At 44.0% G+C, this 18,595-nt stretch overlaps 1 protein-coding gene across 3 annotated transcripts in view; it reads left to right on the plus strand.

Moving 5' to 3' along the window:
- The window catches only part of LOC122937713 (ATP-binding cassette sub-family B member 5-like), a 383,155-nt gene that overhangs the window by 55,816 nt on the left and 308,744 nt on the right, over positions 1-18,595 (plus strand). For all 3 annotated transcript variants that reach the window (XM_044292700.1, XM_044292696.1, XM_044292699.1), the window contains exons 5-10: positions 92-134; positions 220-411; positions 496-667; positions 5,302-5,426; positions 5,512-5,686; positions 5,895-6,008. In XM_044292700.1, the coding sequence (XP_044148635.1) occupies positions 92-134; positions 220-411; positions 496-667; positions 5,302-5,426; positions 5,512-5,686; positions 5,895-6,008 (821 nt within the window). The remainder of the gene's footprint in view (positions 1-91; positions 135-219; positions 412-495; positions 668-5,301; positions 5,427-5,511; positions 5,687-5,894; positions 6,009-18,595) is intronic.

Below are 18,595 nucleotides of genomic sequence, written 5' to 3' on the forward strand. Positions count from 1 at the left end.
ATCCTGATGATAGGTCATCCGTATGAAAATCCTGAAGAACTCTTTTAACCTAGTTACAAGACAATACAATACAACATATTTTTCTCCACAGCTGCTTGTGAAAAGTTCAAACCTCTACCTGAACAGATGAGTGAGTAAGTATTTCGATTTTATCATTTTTGCTCACACTTTGTTACAAAGGAATACCTTTATCCATAATGGCTTTATTTGTGTCACCAGGTTTTCCCTCTACTATGTCGGAATAGGAGTAGGTGTTATACTCTGTGGCTACGTCCAAGTATCTTTTTGGGTTTTAGCTGCAGCAAGACAGACAAGGAGGATGAGGGAAATGTTTTTTCATTCAGTTTTATCACAAGAGATTAGTTGGTTTGATGTTACCAAATCTGGAGAACTTAACACACGTCTAACAGAGTAAGAGAATTTTGCAGATATACTAGTCTTCCTGAATCGGTTGCATAAGTGTACACGTTATTTACAGCAATAATTGTTTTCTAGAGATGTCAACAAAATCAATGATGGAATTGGAGATAAAGTCGGCCATCTTGTGCAGAATGTTACAACCTGTGTGGGAGGACTGGTAATTGGACTAATCAAGGGTTGGCAACTTGCTCTTGTCATATTGGCCACAAGTCCCGTGGTGGCAATTTCAACTGCAATTTGTTCCAAGGTAAAGCCTTCAATGCTGTTTGGGTTAAGAAAAGTTTAATACTTTAAAGCAAACATATAAGTGAGATCCTGAAATGAGTTGTGTGATCAAACTAGCTTTGAAGAAAGAAAAAAAGATTTGCTTTACTGAGTAATGCCAAAGTTTGTTTTCTCAAAGCTGGTCATCTAATTCCACTCATCTTGGGATATCTGGAACCAAGAGGAAAGATAAGGATTATATGGCAAGGGTTTAACTGGTGAGATGACCATGTGTATTAAGGATCGTCATGTAAAATGGCCAACTTAGGCCCACTTCACATATATTAGTTGTGTCTGACCAGCTGTTTTAGGTGGGGAGCAGGGCATAACTGATACATATATATATACAGTACAGACCAAAAGTTTGGACACACCTTCTCATTCAAAGAGTTTTCTTTATTTGCATGACTATGAAAATTGTAAATTTACACTGAAGCCATCAAAACTATAAATTAATACATTATATACATAACAAAAAAGTGTGAAACAACTGAAAATATGTCATATTCTAGGTTCTTCAAAGTAGCCACCTTTTGCTTTGATTACTGCTTTGCACACTCTTGGCATTCTCTTGATGAGCTTCAAGAGGTAGTCACCTGAAATGGTCTTCCAACAGTCTTGAAGGAGTTCCCAGAGATGCTTAGCACTTGTTGGCCCTTTTGCCTTCACTTTGTGGTCTAGCTCACCCCAAACCTTCTCGATTGGGTTCAGGTCCGGTGACTGTGGAGGCCAGGTCATCTGGCGCAGCACCCCATCACTCTCCTTCATGGTCAAATAGCCCTTACACAGCCTGGAGGTGTGTTTGGGGTCATTGTCCTGTTGAAAAATAAATTATGGTCCAACTAAACGCAAACCGGAAGGAATAGCATGCTGCTGCAAGATGCTGTGATAGCCATGCTGGTTCAGTATGCCTTCAATTTTGAATAAGTCCCCAACAGTGTCACCAGCAAAGCACCACCACACCATCACACCTCCTCCTCCATGCTTCACTGTGGGAACCAGGCATGTAGAGTCCATCCGTTCACCTTTTCTGCGTCGCACAAAGACACGGTGGTTGGAACCAAAGATCTCAAATTTGGACTCATCAGACCAAAGCACAGATTTCCACTGTTCTCATGTCCATTCCTTGTGTTCTTTAGCCCAAACAAGTCACTTCTGCTTGTTGCCTGTCCTTAGCAGTGGTTTCCTAGCAGATATTCTACCAAGAAGGCCTGATTCACACAGTCTCCTCTTAACAGTTGTTCTAGAGATGTGTCTGCTGCTAGAACTCTGTGTGGCATTGACCTGGTCTCTAATCTGAGCTGCTGTTAACCTGCCATTTCTGAGGCTGGTGACTCGGATGAACTTATCCTCCGCAGCAGAGGTGACTCTTGGTCTTCCTTTCCTGTGGCGGTCCGCATGTGAGCCAGTTTCTTTGTAGCGCTTGATGGTTTTTGTGACTGCACTTGGGGACACTTTCAAAGTTTTCCAAATTTTTCGGACTGACTGACCTTCCTTTCTTAAAGTAAGATGGCCACTCGTTTTTCTTTACTTAGCTGCTATTATCTTGCCATAATACAAATTCTAACACTCTATTCAGTAGGACTATCAGCTGTGTATCCACCTGACTTCTCCACAACGCAACTGATGGTCCCAACCCCATTTATAAGGCAATAAATCCCACTTATTAAACCTGACAGGGCATACCTGTGAAGTGAAAACCATTTAAGGTGACTACCTCTTGAAGCTCATCAAGAGAATGCCAAGAGTGTGCAAAGCAGTAATCAAAGCAAAAAGTGGCTACTTTGAAGAACCTAGAATATGACATATTTTCAGTTTTCACATTTTTTTGTTATGTATATAATTCCACATGTGTTAATTCATAGTTTTAATGCCTTCAGTGTTAATCTACAATTTTCATAGTCATGAAAATAAAGAAAACTCTTTGAATGAGAAGGTGTGTCGAAACTTTTGGTCTGTACTGTATATATATATATATATATATATATATATATGTACAGTACAGACCAAAAGTTTGGACACACCTTCTCATTCAAAGAGTTTTCTTTGTTTTCATGACTATGAAAATTGTAGATTCACACTGAAGGCATCAAAACTATGAATTAACACATGTGGAATTATATGCATAACAAAAAAGTGTGAAACAACTGAAAATATGTCATATTCTAGGTTCTTCAAAGTAGCCACCTTTTGCTTTGATTACTGCTTTGCACACTCTTGGCATTTCTTGATGAGCTTCAAGAGGTAGTCACCTGAAATGGTCTTCCAACAGTCTTGAAGGAGTTCCCAGAGATGCTTAGCACTTGTTGGCCCTTTTGCCTTCACTCTGCCGTCCAGCTCACCCCAAACCATCTCGATTGGGTTCAGGTCCTGTGACTGTGGAGGCCAGGTCATCTGGCGCAGCACCCCATCACTCTCCTTCATGGTCAAATAGCCCTTACACAGCCTGGAGGTGTGTTTGGGGTCATTGTCCTGTTGAAAAATAAATGATGGGCCAACTAAACGCAAACCGGATCGAATAGCATGCCGCTGCAAGATGCTGTGGTAGTCATGCTGGTTTAGTATGCCTTCAATTTTGAATAAATCCCCAACAGTGTCACTAGCAAAACACCCCCACACCATCACACCTCCTCCTCCATGCTTCACGGTGGGAACCAGGCATGTAGAGTCCATCCGTTCACCTTTTCTGCTTCACACAAAGACACGGTGGTTGGAACCAAAGATCTCAAATTTGGACTCATCAGACCAAAGCACAGATTTCCACGGGTCTAATGTCCATTCCTTGTGTTCTTTAGCCCAAACAAGTCTCTTCTGCTTGTTGCCTGTCCTTAGCAGTGGTTTCCTAGCAGATATTCTACCATGAAGGCCTGATTCACACAGTCTCCTCTTAACAGTTGTTCTAGAGCTGTGTCTGCTGCTAGAACTATGTGTGGCATTGACCTGGTCTCTAATCTGAGCTGCTGTTAACCTACGATTTCTGATGCTGGTGACTCGGATAAACTTATCCTCCGCAGCAGAGGTGACTCTTGGTCTTCCTTTCCTGGGGCGGTCCGCATGTGAGCCAGTTTCTTTGTAGCGCTTGATGGTTTTTATGACTGCACTTGGGGACACTTTCAAAGTTTTCCCAATTTTTTGGACTGACTGACCTTCATTTCTTAAAGTAATGATGGCCACTCGTTTTTCTTTACTTAGCTGCTTTTTTCTTGCCATAATACAAATTCTAACAGTCTATTTAGTAGGACCATCAGCTGTGTATCCACCTGACTTCTCCACAACACAGCTGATGGTCCCAACCTCATTTATAAGGCAAGAAATCCCACTTACTAAACCTGACAGGGCATACCTATGAAGTGAAAACCATTTCAGGTGACTACCTCTTGAAGCTCATCAAGAGAATGCCAAGAGTGTGCAAAGCAGTAATCAAAGCAAAAGGTGGCTACTTTGAAGAACCTAAAATATGACATATATTTTCAGTTGTTTCACACTTTTTTGTTATGTATATAATTCCACATGTGTTAATTCATAGTTTTGATGCCTTCAGTGTGAATCTCCAATTTCTTAGTCATGAAAATAAAGAAAACTCTTTGAATGAGAAGGTGTGTCCAAACTTTTGGTCTGTACTGTATGCACAGATCTGCCCTATAGAGCCGGACATAAAAACTGCACGCATGGTTTTTCTGCCTGGCGCTATTTGACATCCGGCATCATAAATAATCTGTCGTATGTATGAGAACTATGGGATCAGTTCTATTTTAAGTTCCTCTCTGATGTTTTCAGAACCACGCCAGAGGGAAACTAAGCTGGATGGCAGTATATATGTAAAAAGGGCCTGATAATGTTAATATCTTTAGATCTTACATTTAAAACAGAATACATTTTATTTAATCTATCTGTAAGATTTTCATAACAGGCCATTATACTTTTATTAGAGAAAAGTTCCATCAAACAAGCTTTCCATTACAAAAATGGGTTATACTATTACCGTATATGTGGTGTGAAACTACTTCAGTAACTGTCATAATACCAAATCAAGATCTTGAAAGGACTTAAGTGCCAAATGTAGAAACCTTAGTAATTGTCATAGATAAAGAAAGTATTTTTTGTTCCTAAAAAAAGCACAAACTGCTTTTGAAATTGCAATTCAGTTCCATTCACTTGACTGGGGATGAGCTACAATACTGGGCATATCCCATGGATGAAGTATAACTCTTTCTTGGGGGAAACAGACCATTTTTTATTTTAAAATCTAGAGAAACTTTTTACAGAGCCAAATGCCAAGGGCTATTAGAAAATGATCTGTTATGAATTATTATCATAAATATTTGACCTGAATCCTGGTTTTACTTGTTTTGGCGGGTGTAAAGCTAACACTACCTGCCTCTATAGGAGCTGTAGTGCCTCTACATAAAAGATTAGAAAAAAATAAAATAATTTTAATATTTTATGTTACTGGTAAATGCTTTACAGTATGCAATAAAGACCGTGTCCATACTTCTCAGTGATACCATACTCTCATTTGCATTACATATTACATACTGTGCCAGCATTTACCAATAGTATAAAAATATTACAATTCTTTTCCCTTTCCCCATTCAGCATTTATCATACTTTTCTTAGATGGTGGTCTCACTGACTAGCAAGGAGCTGTCAGCTTATGCAAAAGCAGGATCTGTCGCTGAAGAGGTCCTTTCTTCAATAAGGACTGTGGTGGCATTTGGAGGACAGGAGAAAGAAATTCAAAGGTACAAATGTCACATATGGACACATATAAAAGCTTTTCAGATAAAAGTAATACATCATTATTGAAATCTGTTCTTGTATTTTCAGATACACAAATAATTTGGGAGAGGCCAAGCAAATTGGAATAAAAAAGGCCATTACGTCTCAGTTGGCTGCTGGGTGTATGTATTTTATTATTTATGCCTCCTATGCACTTGGATTTTGGTATGGATCAATCTTAATATTGGGCAGAAATGGATATACCATTGGAGATGTTTTTGTGGTGAGTAAAAAAAAAAAAAGACTTTTTCAGACTAGGAAAGTTATTATGAACTGTCTTGATTTTGGTGAGACAATCTCATGAACCAGACTGTAAAACCAAAGTGCCTGGGTCATTAATATAATCATTCCATGAAAAAATAACTCATTAACAACATTCTGTGCTAAAATGATTTATGTAGTGTATTTTATTTTACTGTCTCTCCCTTCAGGTTTTATTCAGTGTCATTCTTAGCAGCTACTGTGTTGGTCAAGCTGCTTCTCATCTTGATGCTTTCTCAGTTGCAAGAGGAGCTGCTTATAAAATATTCCAAATCATTGACCAGGTAAATCATTGTTTGTTTCTTTGTTTTTGCTTTGTTTTTCTAAGATATATATTTTTTTGTTTTATCACGATTTGTCTTTTCAGTTTTTTTTTTACTTAAAGATTACTGTTTAAATACCAGGATGGTTCTGAGAGTACTGTTCTCATCTTCCCATAGAGGCGCATTTTTTTGGGGGGTAAATTTCTAATTTAATTCCATATTTTGGTTAAAACATAAAAGGAGGCAAATGATTTACAGATTCTGTAATAAGTAATGCATACACAATGTATACAACATGTTACAAACCATATTAACCGCCTCCGGATCGCCTAACGCAGATTCGCGGTCCAGAGGCGGCAGCTGTAGGCAGAGTGACGCATTGGCGCGTCATCTCTCGAGACGCGAGATGACGCGCTCAGCCGGCCCGCACATGCGCATCGCGGGCTGGCATTTCTTCCAGGGGGGTCGCGTCATCAGCTTGCCAGCCAATGATCGTGGCTGGCAAGCTGATGATTTTAAAAAAATCCAATCAAAAGCCAGTTAACACATTATATTAGTAAATATGATGTGTTAAATGGCTTCCCTGCTCCTCTGCTGGTCCTTTTCGTCGGTTGGTCTCAGCAGAGGAGCAGGCTTCACAGTGAGTACACCAAACACCACACACTTTAGCCCCAGATCACCCCCTGCACCCCAATTAACCCTTTGATCACCCCTTGATCGCCCCTGTCAATCACCTAGTGAAAGGAAAAAAGTGATCAGTGTAAACTGTCACTTTTTTTTTTCACTGGTATTGACTGTTAGGTTTTAGGGATAGTTTAGGCCCCTTGGTTAGGTAGTTTAGCGATCGGTTAGCGCCCAGCCCACCGCACCGCAGTCACTGATTCGCTGATCTATAATAGTATTAGTGTCACCTTGGTTCGCCCTCCACCCAAAACGCAGTGTTTGCCCGATCAGGCCTGATCGGTCGCTCACACGTGCGTTCACCCACGCCCGCCCCGCCGCAGTGACAAATTTTTTTTTTTCTTTTATCACTGCACATTCACTTTACACGCGCTGCGGTGATAAAAAAATCAGTTTTGATATTTTTTATCAACCGCAGCGGCCTCCGGTACTTCGCTAGCCTCCCATTTGTAAGACAGGCTTGCTTTTTTTCTTGGGTAGTCTCAGGGAATACCCCTAAATTTAGTTGCCCAAATGTCAAACAGGGGGTATTCTTCTGAAGAGGCCTACAGGCTTCTGACCCAGTCGGATGAGGAATGGGAACAATCATCTGATGAATCCAGCGGGTCAGAATATGAACCTGTAGAAAGCAGTGGCAGTCTGACTCAAAGTTCAGACGAGGAGGTTGAGGTCCCTGATAGCACCAGGCGTACCCGGCGCTAGACCACAGGTTGCGCAGGATCCGCTTCAAGGGCAGCAGAGTGGGGCTGGCGCTGTCGGATTACGTGGTGAGGCATACACCAGCAGCGCAGCCCTCCCTGGACCTAGTACCAGCACTGCCGTACAACATGGTGAAGTGGCGAGCACCAGAAGGGCAGTTGAAGCTGGTACGGTGGCACATGCAGTAGTTACCCCGTCGCAGCCACCGCACAGACAGGCCCGTAGACCCCCTAGAATCCCTGAGGTGCTGGCAAATCCTGATTGGCAGTCCCCAACTTCAGCCGCACCTGTAGTTCCCCCTTTCACCGCCCAGTCTGGAGTTCGGGTTGAGACAGCTCAGATCGGTTCGGCCCTGGGATTTTTTGAGCTGTTCTTGACTGCAGAGCTCTTGGACATAGTCGTGGCAGAAACAAACTGGTATGCCACACAATTTATAACCGCCAACCCGGGAAGCTATTATGCCCAGCCTTTCCGGTGGAAACTTTTCTGGGCCTTCTCCTCAACATGGGTCTAACCAAAAAGCATGAATTGCGGTCATATTGGTCCACGAACCCAATTCATCACATGCCCATGTTCTCTGCTGCCATGTCCAGGGCACGATTTGAGGCCATCCTGCGTTTCCTGCACTTTAGCGACAACACCACCTCCCGTCCCAGAGGCCACCCACAAAATTCGGCACCTCATAGACCACTTCAACCTGAAATTTGCAGATTTGTATACCCCAGAGAAAAACATCTGCGTAGACGAGTCCCTAATACATTTTACCGGGCGCCTTGGCTTCAAACAATACATCCCAAGCAAGCGCGCCCGGTATGGGGTCAAATTGTATAAGCTCTGTGAAAGGGCCACAGGCTATACCCACAAATTTCGGATCTATGAGGGAAAAGATCAGACCCTGGAGCCGGTCGGTTGCCCTGACTACCTGGGGAGCAGTGGGAAGACAGTCTGGGACTTGGTGTCACCCTTATTCGGCAAGGGGTACCATCTTTATGTGGACAATTTCTACACAAGTGTGGCCCTCTTCAGGCATTTGTTTCTAGAACAGATTGGCTGCTGTGGCACTGCGCGAACTAGTCGCGCGGGCTTCCCCCAACGGCTCGTTACCACCCATCTTGCAAGGGGGGAGAGGGCTGCCTTGTGTAACGAAGAACTGCTCGCGGTGAAATAGAGAGACAAGCGTGACGTTTACATGCTCTCCTCCATTCACGCAGACACGACAATCCAAATTGAGCGAGCAACCCGTGTCATTGAAAAGCCCCTCTCAGTCCACGACTATAACCTTCACATGGGAGGGGTGGACTTCAATGACCAGATGTTGTCTCCGTATTTAGTTTCCCGCAGAACCAGACGCTGGTATAAGAAGGTGTCTGTATATTTGATTCAATTGGCTCTGTATAATAGTTTTGTTCTCTACAGTAAGGCTGGGAGGACAGGATCCTTCCTCAAATTACAGGAAGAGATCATCGAGAACCTCCTGTACCTCTGTGGCCCCATCCACCAGTGTAGTTAGCCGTCTACACGAGCGACATTTCCCCAATGTCTTTGCCGGTACCTCAACCCAACCGTCACCCCGAAAAAGATGTCGTGTCTGTAGCAGGAGTGGAATAAGGCGTGACACCCGCTATTTCTGTCCTGACTGCCCTGACCACCCTGCCCTATGCTTAGGGGAGTGTTTCCGGAAGTACCACACACAGGTACACCTAGCATAGGGATCACATCTCACCAGGACAGGCACACAGGGCTATTAGGGCCCATTCACAAAGAGCTGCTGCAAACCTCTCCTTTCACCTAGGACAAAGTGCATAACGCACTTCGCCACATCTTTGGGTGATTTGCGCTTTGCACATTGTCCCATGGGGAAGGAGAGGTTTGTCCTATAAAGGTAAAAAATAAATAAAAAAAAAGCACCAGTAAGCAAAAAGGTTAATGTTCAGTTCAAAAAGTTAAAGTTTATATGTTCTGTTCAAAAGTTAATAAAATTATTGTGTTGTGGCCTGGTTATTTTTATTTTTTTTTATTTTTTTTACCTTCCAGGTGGACCAACCGATCGACTAGCTGCAGCACTGATGTGCATTCTGGCAGAAGCATTGCGCTGCTGTCAGATTACACACAAGTCGGTGTATGCGACGCTGCAAGACTAGATTTCTCCTCTGCAGTAAAAGATACGTTTGCCGAGGCATATGAGCTGAGGAGGAGGCGGTGTTCCTATGCTTTGGCAAACACTTTGTATATAAAAAAATAAATAAAAAAAATCCCAGCAATGATTTATTCATCCACATCGATTGATGTGAATGGAGAAATCTGGTTTGCCAGGGCATACGAGCTAAGTGGGTATGAATGTTGGGCGGAGCTCCTATGTCCTGGCAGACGCCTTTCCCCTCCTTATTTTTTTGGCAGAGATTTTTTCATCCACATTGATCGATGCGAATGAAGAAATCTGTGCCGTTCATTTTTTTCTTTCAGCCCAGAGGCTGAACAGAAAAAAAAAATCTCATTACCTGTATGCTCAATATAAGGAGAATAGCAGAAACTCCTAATGCTGGCCATACATGTAATGACTGCGGAGACCCTCAAATGCCAGGGCAGTACAAACACCCCACAAATGACCCCATTTTGGAAAGAAGACACCCCAAGGTATTCGCTGAGGGGCATATTGAGTCCATGAAAGATTGAAATTTTTGTCCCAAGTTAGCGGAAAGTTAGACTTTGTGAGAAAAAAAAAATATATCAATTTCCGCTAACTTATGCCCAAAAAAAATATTTCCATGAACTCTCCAGGCCCCTCATTGAATACCTTGGGGTGTCTTCTTTACAAAGTGGGGTCACATGTGGGGTATTTATACTGCCCTGGCTTTTTAGGGGCCCTAAAGCGTGAGAAGAAGTCTGGGATCCAAATGTCTAAAAATGCCCTCCTAAAAGGAATTTGGGCACCTTTACGCATCTAGGCTGCAAAAAAGTGTCACACATGTGGTATCACCGTACTCAGGAGAAGTTGGGGAATGTGTTTTGGGGTGTCATTTTACATATACTCATGCTGGGTGACATAAATATCTTGGTCAAATGCCAACTTTGTATAAAAAAAATGGGAAAAGTTGTCTTTTGCCAAGATATTTCTCTCACCCAGCATGGGTATATGTAAAATGACACCCCAAAACACATTCCCCAACTTCTTCTGAGTACGGCGATACCAGATGTGTGACACTTTTTTTCAGCCTAGGTGGGCAAAGGGACCCACATTCCAAAATGTACCTTTCGGATTTCACCGGTCATTTTTTACAGATTTTGATTGCAAACTACTTCTCACGCATATGGGCCCCTAAAATGCTAGGGCAGTATAACTACCCCACAAGTGACCCCATTTTGGAAAGAAGACACCCCAAGGTATTTTGTGATGGGCATAGTGAGTTCATGGAAGTTTTTATTTTTTGTCACAAGTTAGTGGAATATGAGACTTTGTAAGAAAAGAAAAAATCATCATTTTCCGCTAACTTGTGACAAAAAATAAAAAGTTCTATGAACTCACTATGCCCATCATCGGTTTTTCTACTGTCTGGGCATTGTAGAACCTCAGAAAACATGACGGGTGCTCAGAAAGTCAGAGCTGCTTCAAAAAGCGGAAATTCACATTTTTGTACCATAGTTTGTAAACGCTATAACTTTTACCCAAGCCATTTTTTTTTGCCCAAACATTTTTATTTACCAAAGACATGTAGAACAATAAATTTAGCGAAAAATTTATATATGGATGTCGTTTTTTTTGCAAAATTTTACAACTGAAAGTGAAAAATGTCAATAAATTTCGATTAATAACAAAAAAAGTAAAAATGTCAGCAGCAATGAAATACCACCAAATGAAAGCTCTATTAGTGAGAAGAAAAGGAGGTAAAATTCATTTGGGTGGTAAGTTGCATGACCGAGCAATAAACGGTAAAAGTAGTGTAGTGCAGAAGTGTAAAAAGTGGCCTGGTCATTAAGGGGGTTTCAGCTAGGGGGGTTGAAGTGGTTAAAGAGGGGAAAGAAAATTGAGAAAAGGGGTTGCGGTAGGTTGTGAACTCATGTTAATAGGTTTGGTCAGCTAGGAAATTTTATCCACAGTAATAAAAATGAAGTTGATAAATGCTAGATTGATGGGCGTATTACCACTAGGACCCAACACCAGTCATCAAAACAGAGAACCTAACGCTAACAGCCTAAAAAAACACTGCAAGTAACAGTTTGAATGAAGCCCTGGTTGAACACAGTCTATTCAAGTCTATGGCACCAATGGAAACAGACCTGCACCAATCAATCCACTGATAGGTGATAAAAGCCTTTGCCAGCTTCACATCTCTATATATAAAAAATGACGTATATATGTGTGCATGTATGTATGTTCTGTGTTCACTCAAAAACGCAACCATCGATTTCAACAAAACTTGGAATACACATCCCTTGCTACCTGGAAATAAATCTTGTGCGGGTCTCAGCTCTGTAGGACGTACCATTCCTGAAATATTCCCTAAATATGACCTGCATTAGCCAATACAAGCCTGCAAGTCTTTCTCTTCATATCCCAACTGCCATACACACAGTCACATGACCCTTATCAGCCAATAGAAGCTAGCAGGCCCTTAGTCTCCACATACACACAGCTTTACTCCAGGTTTCCATAACAGCCCAGCCATTTTTCTTCCCTGCTGTAGGTCATGATATGGTGTTGCACTGCGACATGTGACATCCTGCAACTGCTACACAGCTCAGCATACAGTATCACACAATAGACTTAAATACACAGCAGACAGTATCACACATGATAGGATTAGATACACAGCTCCACATACAGTATCACACATGATAGGATTAGATACACAGCTCATCAGACAGTGTCACATAGGATTGGATTAGATACACAGCTCAGCAGACAGTATCACTTGATAGGATTGGATACACAGCTCAGCAGACAGTATCACACAGGATTGGATTAGATACACAGTTCAGGAGACAGTATCACAGATGACAGGATTATATACACAGCTCAGCAGGCAGTATCACACAGGATAGGATATTATGTACACAGCTCAGCAGGCAGTATCACACAGGATAGGATATTATGTACACAGCTCAGCAGACAGTATCACACAGGATAGGATATTATGTACACAGCTCAGCAGGCAGTATCACACAGGATAGGATATTATATACACAGCTCAGCAGGCAGTATCACACAGGATAGGATATTATATACACAGCTCAGCAGACAGTATCATACAGGATAGGATTAGATACACAACTCAGCAGACAGTCTCATACAATATAAGATTAGATACACAGCTCAGCAGACAGTATCACACAGAATGGGATTAGATACACAGCTCAGCAGACAGTCTCATACAGGATAGGATTAGATACACAGCTCAGCAGACAGTATCACACAATATAAGATTAGATACACAGCTCAGCAGACAGTATCACACAGAATGGGATTAGATACACAGCTCATCAGACAGTATCACACAGGATAGGATTAGATACACAGCTCAGCAGACAGTATTACACATGTCGCAGCATGTCACATATCGCAGTGCGACACCATAGCCTATAATTCTAAAAATTGTTAGACAAAATGTTGCTCAACACATGTCGCCATGTAGCCCTAGCATTAGAGAGGCAGGGCGCTGTGGAGGTCACTGTTAAAGAGGAGTTCACTGTGAATGTTACTGTTAAGGGGGCAGGCCGCTGTGGAGGTCACTGTTAAAGGGGCGGACACTGTGGAGGTCACTGTTAAGGGGTCAGGGGCCACTATTAAAGGGGCAACTGCTGTGGAGTTCACTATTAAGGGGTGGGTCCCTGAGCAGGTCACTGTCAAGGGAGTAGGGTGCTGTGAAACTCACTGTTAAAAGGGTGGGCTGCTGTGAAGGTTAAAGTTAAGGGGATGGGCTGCTGTGGAGGTCCCATTTTATAGTGGTGGGGCACTGTTGGGGGTCAGTGTTAAGGGGTGGAGGACTGTGGAGTTCACTGTTAAAGGGGCAGGGTACTGTAGAGGTCACTGTTATGGGGGATACTGTCAATATCTTTTAACGACACCAACAAACATTAAATAAAATAGATTAAATATACCAGAGCGAAACTGCGTCCTGCTGCTAGTATTAATTATAAATCTCTTTCCCCAAGATTGTCAATCTCAATTTTTCTTTTTTTGGTGACAACATTTTTGATCCCCAGAACCTCCTTTTTTCTTCCTCTCTCCCTTTATTTCCCTTTTTCCTGTTTAATATGGTTTGTAAACTATGGAATGTATTAAGTATGTATTAAAAGGATTGTACAATGCTTACATATTGATGACTCATCCTCATGAGGGGTCTGACTCCCCGCATCTCTTTGTAGAGGAGGCAGCGCTCATGTGAGCTTTGATTCCTCTTCAAGATTGCCTGTGCCTCACCCCATAGACGTGGCACAGTGTAATTACAGCTACCCGTCCCACTTAAGTGAACGGAGTAGGAGTAGATGTAATTGCTCTGCCCCACCTCTATAAGTGAGGCAACATGCAGGTAATCTTGAAGAGGAAGGAGCTCTTGCATGAGCGCCACATCTTCTTCAAACAGCTCATCAATGGGGGTGTCGGGAGTTGTACCCCTGTCAATCTGATATTGATGACCTATCCTGAGGTTTAACCACTGCACAACCCCTTTATGTATTGTACTGGAATCTCTAAACAATTTGCCTACCTTTTATGTTGTAAAATAAAAAAAATGGATAACCATAATGAAGGATAGAGATTACAAGCAATTAATGTCTATAGCTCAATACACTTATATTGTCTCCTTACCAGCTGTATACGAACTGTAAAATAATGAAACTTACAATTACAATAACCTGCTCAAGTAACATCAGTAGTGTTGAGCGAGCATGCTCAGCAGAACTGCTGTTCGGCTCGAGCATCGCTATGCTCGGCACATCTGAGTACTCGGCGAATACTGCGAGTGCTTGAGTACAATTTAATACAATGAAAGTCAATGGGAGACCCGAGCATCAAACCAGGCACCCCCTGCTTTGAAGAAGAGAGGGTGCCTGATTCCACAAAAAAGGTTAGAAATAGATGGAAATCCCATCAGAATAGTTTGGAAACAGCATTAAGAGGATGGATGGATGCGTCTTGGACTCCTATTATCTGCAACATACAAGAGACAACCACAGAAAGGCTGTATGTATGCCAAAAAATAGGTATATGTAAGCCATCAATCTATCAATGAGACAGATGACAGGCTTAGTGAGCATACCTTACAATGGCAGCCTTGTGCACTATGAGACTGAGAGCCAGTAAGCCTCAAAGTTACTTCAGATCTGTTGGATGGCTTGGGTGGACCTGCGCACCTAGATCAATATCATTAGGGAGACAAAAAGATTCTGATTGTCCTAACATAATATTCAATAAACTTTCTATACAGTTTTGTCACGTTAAAAACTCATTTGCATAAACATGGGCATATAGGAAATTCGCGATCTACACTACTCATGAACAGCCCCATCTATTGGTTTCATAGTCTTATGACAAGAGTAATAGTATTACAAAAAACAAGATGGCTGCACACCATTATACATACAAACAATAGAGCTACGAAATGGGGGTCATTCTCAATAAAAGTGGTGCAATACCGACTATAAATAAGTTAATGGAAGCTCTTAGCGCACATATTTGCTCAAACATGTGTCAGGCCCATCTACCAGGCGTCAAGGTGGCTTTCGCAGATGGGTCCCTAACACTAAATATACGGCCTCTCTTTGGACTTACTTAAGCCTACAATATTCAGGGCAGTGTAGAGACCAGCTACATACGTACTCTGCTCAGAAGTATCAGGTAGATGGGCGTGTTCAGTCTAAAAGAGGCGCTACCCTCAATATATACTACAAGAGAATTTAGACTAGAACCTTCAAAATCACAGGTGCATATCCATGAAGCAAACATAATTACAAAAAACAAGATGGCTGCACACCATTATACATACAAACAATAGAGCTAAGAAATGGGGGTCATTCTCAATAAAAGGTGTGCAATACCGACTATGAATGAGTTAATGGAAGCTCTTAGCGCACATATTTGCTCAAACATCTGTCAGGCCCATCTACCAGGTGTCAAGATGGCTTCCGCACATGGGTACCTAGCACTAAATATACTGTCTCTCTTTGGACTTACTTAAAGGGATTCTGACATGAGATTTTAGCCCTATAAGCTAAACATATGCCCATGTCCGTACTAATAACATGAATCCTAAACTGGCCTTATTAAACCTGCTTATGGCTCTATTAGCCCAAAAAACTGTTTTTTATAACCAGTTCATCGCCTACCTAAGGTGCCCAAGGGTACGTCAGTTTATACAGGGTGCCCGGCCGTCTGGTGCCCATCGCCTCCTTCCCAGTCTTAATCGCCGCCCTCCCTGTCTACAGTGCCGCCTTCCTCACCTCAGTGCCGCCTCTGCCAGATCCGGCCGGCATTGTACTATGCTCAGCCTGATGCACCGTGGACTCCTGGCAGGCGTCACTGTAGACAGAGAGGGTGGCGATTAAGACTGGGAAGCAGGCACTGGGCACCAGACAGCCGGGCACCCTGTATTAACTGATGTCCCCTTGGGCACCTTTGGTAGGCGATTGACCGGTTATAAAAAACTGTTTTTTGGGCTAATAGAGCCACAAGCAGGTTTAATAAGGCCAGTTTAGGATTTATGTTATTAGTACGGACATGGGCATATGTTTAGCTTACAGGGCTAAAATCTCATGACAGAATCCCTTTAACCACTTCAACCCCCCTAGCTGAAACACCCTTAACCCCTTAAGGACACAGGGCGTACAGGTACGCCCTTGTGCCCTGGTACTTAAGGACACAGGGCGTACATGTACGCCCTGTGCATTTTCAATCACCGCCGCGCGGCCGGCGGCGATCGGAACCCCGTGCCTGCTCAAATCATTGAGCAGGCACTTGGGGCAAATGCGTCGGGGGGTCCGGTGACCCCCCCATGTATGCGATCGCAAAAAACCGCAGGTCAATTCAGACCTGCGGTTTTCTGCGTTTCCGGGTTATTCGGGTCTCTGAAGACCCGATAACCCGGAACAGGATGGTGATGGTGGTGTGATTTCACTCCACCAATCACCATCCAGCGATCCTGAGTGGTGATGGTGACATCACCACTCAGGATCGCTTTCTGATTGGTCAGGGGGCGGTGCGGCGGCAGATTCAAAAGAGGCAGGCGCCCCTCTCCTCCTCCTTTTGTGTTCCAGCGCCGGAGGAGAGAGGAGCTGCCTGCTTGTGTCCACCATCGCTGCCAGCACCCCTGATCTGTGCCCCCAGGACCCGATCTGTGCCCCAGCACCCCATCAGGTACATAGGGACAGCTAGGGAAAGTTTGGGATAGGCAGGGAAAAAAAAGGGAAAGTTAGTTTTTTTTTACTTTTTATTGCATCACCCTAGTTAGGGTGTCTGGGGTCCACAGCACAGCTGTGTGACCCTAGACCCCCCAGGGGTGCTGCCACTTGCCCCCCTCCCCCTGCCACTTGCCCCCCCCCCCCCACCTTTTTTGGGGTGCTTTTTTTTTTTTTTTTTTTTTTTTTTTTGAGTTCGCTGACTGTGACCGGCACTTAGCGTCCGGCCACTGTAAGCGCATCGCACACCCCACCGCTGATCAACTTCGGACGGTTGATCAGCAGTTTTGAATTTTTTTTCCTCACTTTTTTGCCCTTTTTTTAGTTAGTTTTATTTATTTTTTTCTGTTAGTTTTAGGGTGAGTTCGTGAACACCCGTGCCCCCTCACACACGCACACCAAATAAAGAGTTACACACACGCACATATACACGCAGACACACACTCCCCTATGGCCCGCCGGACGTTCTCGGCCGAGGAGGCATACGCCCAGCTTGCCTCCGAGTCCGAGAGTCCCAGTGAGGATGAGGATGACCCCACATTCCTGTTGTCATCCGCATCCTCCTCATCATCTAGCGATGATGATGAGCCCCCAAGGCGGCGGAGACGCCGCCAGGCGGAGCAAGGGGACCGCCATGTTAGGGACCCTGTGGCCCACACTAGTACGAGCAGCTCTGGGGCTCGTACTGGTTTCCCGGCCCACCAGTTAAATCCACCGGAGCACCCTGCCGGTGAACTTGTCTGGTGTAGCCCAGAGCGATACGAGCCCGTGATTCCTGATTTTGTAGGCCAATCAGGAATCCAGATTTCCACAGTGGGCTACACTGAATATGACTTTTTTTGTCATTTTTTCAGTGACTCACTGGTAAATCTGATGGTGGAGCAGACGAATCTGTACGCCCAACAGTTCGTCGCTCAACACCCGGGCTCCTTTTTGGCCAGGCCCGGTGGCTGGACGCCGGTCAGTGCAGCCGAAATGAGGACATTTTGGGGCCTCGTGCTGCATATGGGCCTGGTCAAGAAACCCAGTGCCAGGCTGTACTGGAGTGGGGACGTCCTATATCAGACCCCACTTTACAGTACGGTTATGACACGCTCCCGGTTTGAGGCCATCAGGAAATGTCTGCATTATTCCGATAATGCAGCATGTCCACCCCGAGGTGATCCTGCCCATGACCGTCTGTACAAGATACGGCCGGTCATCGATCACTTTGGGGCCAAATTCATGGAGGCCTATGTACCTGGAAGGGAGGTCGTGGTTGATGAGTCTCTCATTGCGTTCAAGGGGAGACTCATTTTCCGCCAGTATGTGCCTTCCAAGCGGGCGAGGTATGGCGTGAAGCTATACAAAATTTGTGAGAGTACCTCAGGGTACACTTACAAATTTCGTGTGTACGAGGGGCGAGATTCCCGGATTCAACCACCAGAATGTCCCCCCACTCTGGGTGTTACCGGGAAACTCGTGTGGGACCTTATGTACCCACTGCTGGATAAGGGTTACCACTTGTACGTGGATAACTTTTATACCAGTATCCCCTTGTTCCAGTCCCTTGCCGCCAGATCCACGTCCGCTTGTGGGACCGTGCGGAAAAATCAACGCGGCCTCCCTGCCCACCCCCTCCAGGTACCCATCCCCAGGGGTGAGACCCGTGCCCTTACCACTGGAAACCTGTTGCTGGTCAGGTATAAGGACAAGAGGGATGTCCTTATGCTGTCCACAATTCATGGTAACGGCATCACCCCTGTCCCTGTGCGAGGTACCGCGGCAACGGTCCTCAAGCCCGATTGTATCGTCGCCTACAATCGGTATATGGGAGGAGTTGATCTCTCGGATCAAGT

Source organism: Bufo gargarizans, chromosome 5 (assembly GCF_014858855.1).
Source record: "Bufo gargarizans isolate SCDJY-AF-19 chromosome 5, ASM1485885v1, whole genome shotgun sequence".
Classification (NCBI taxonomy): Eukaryota; Metazoa; Chordata; class Amphibia; order Anura; family Bufonidae; genus Bufo; species Bufo gargarizans.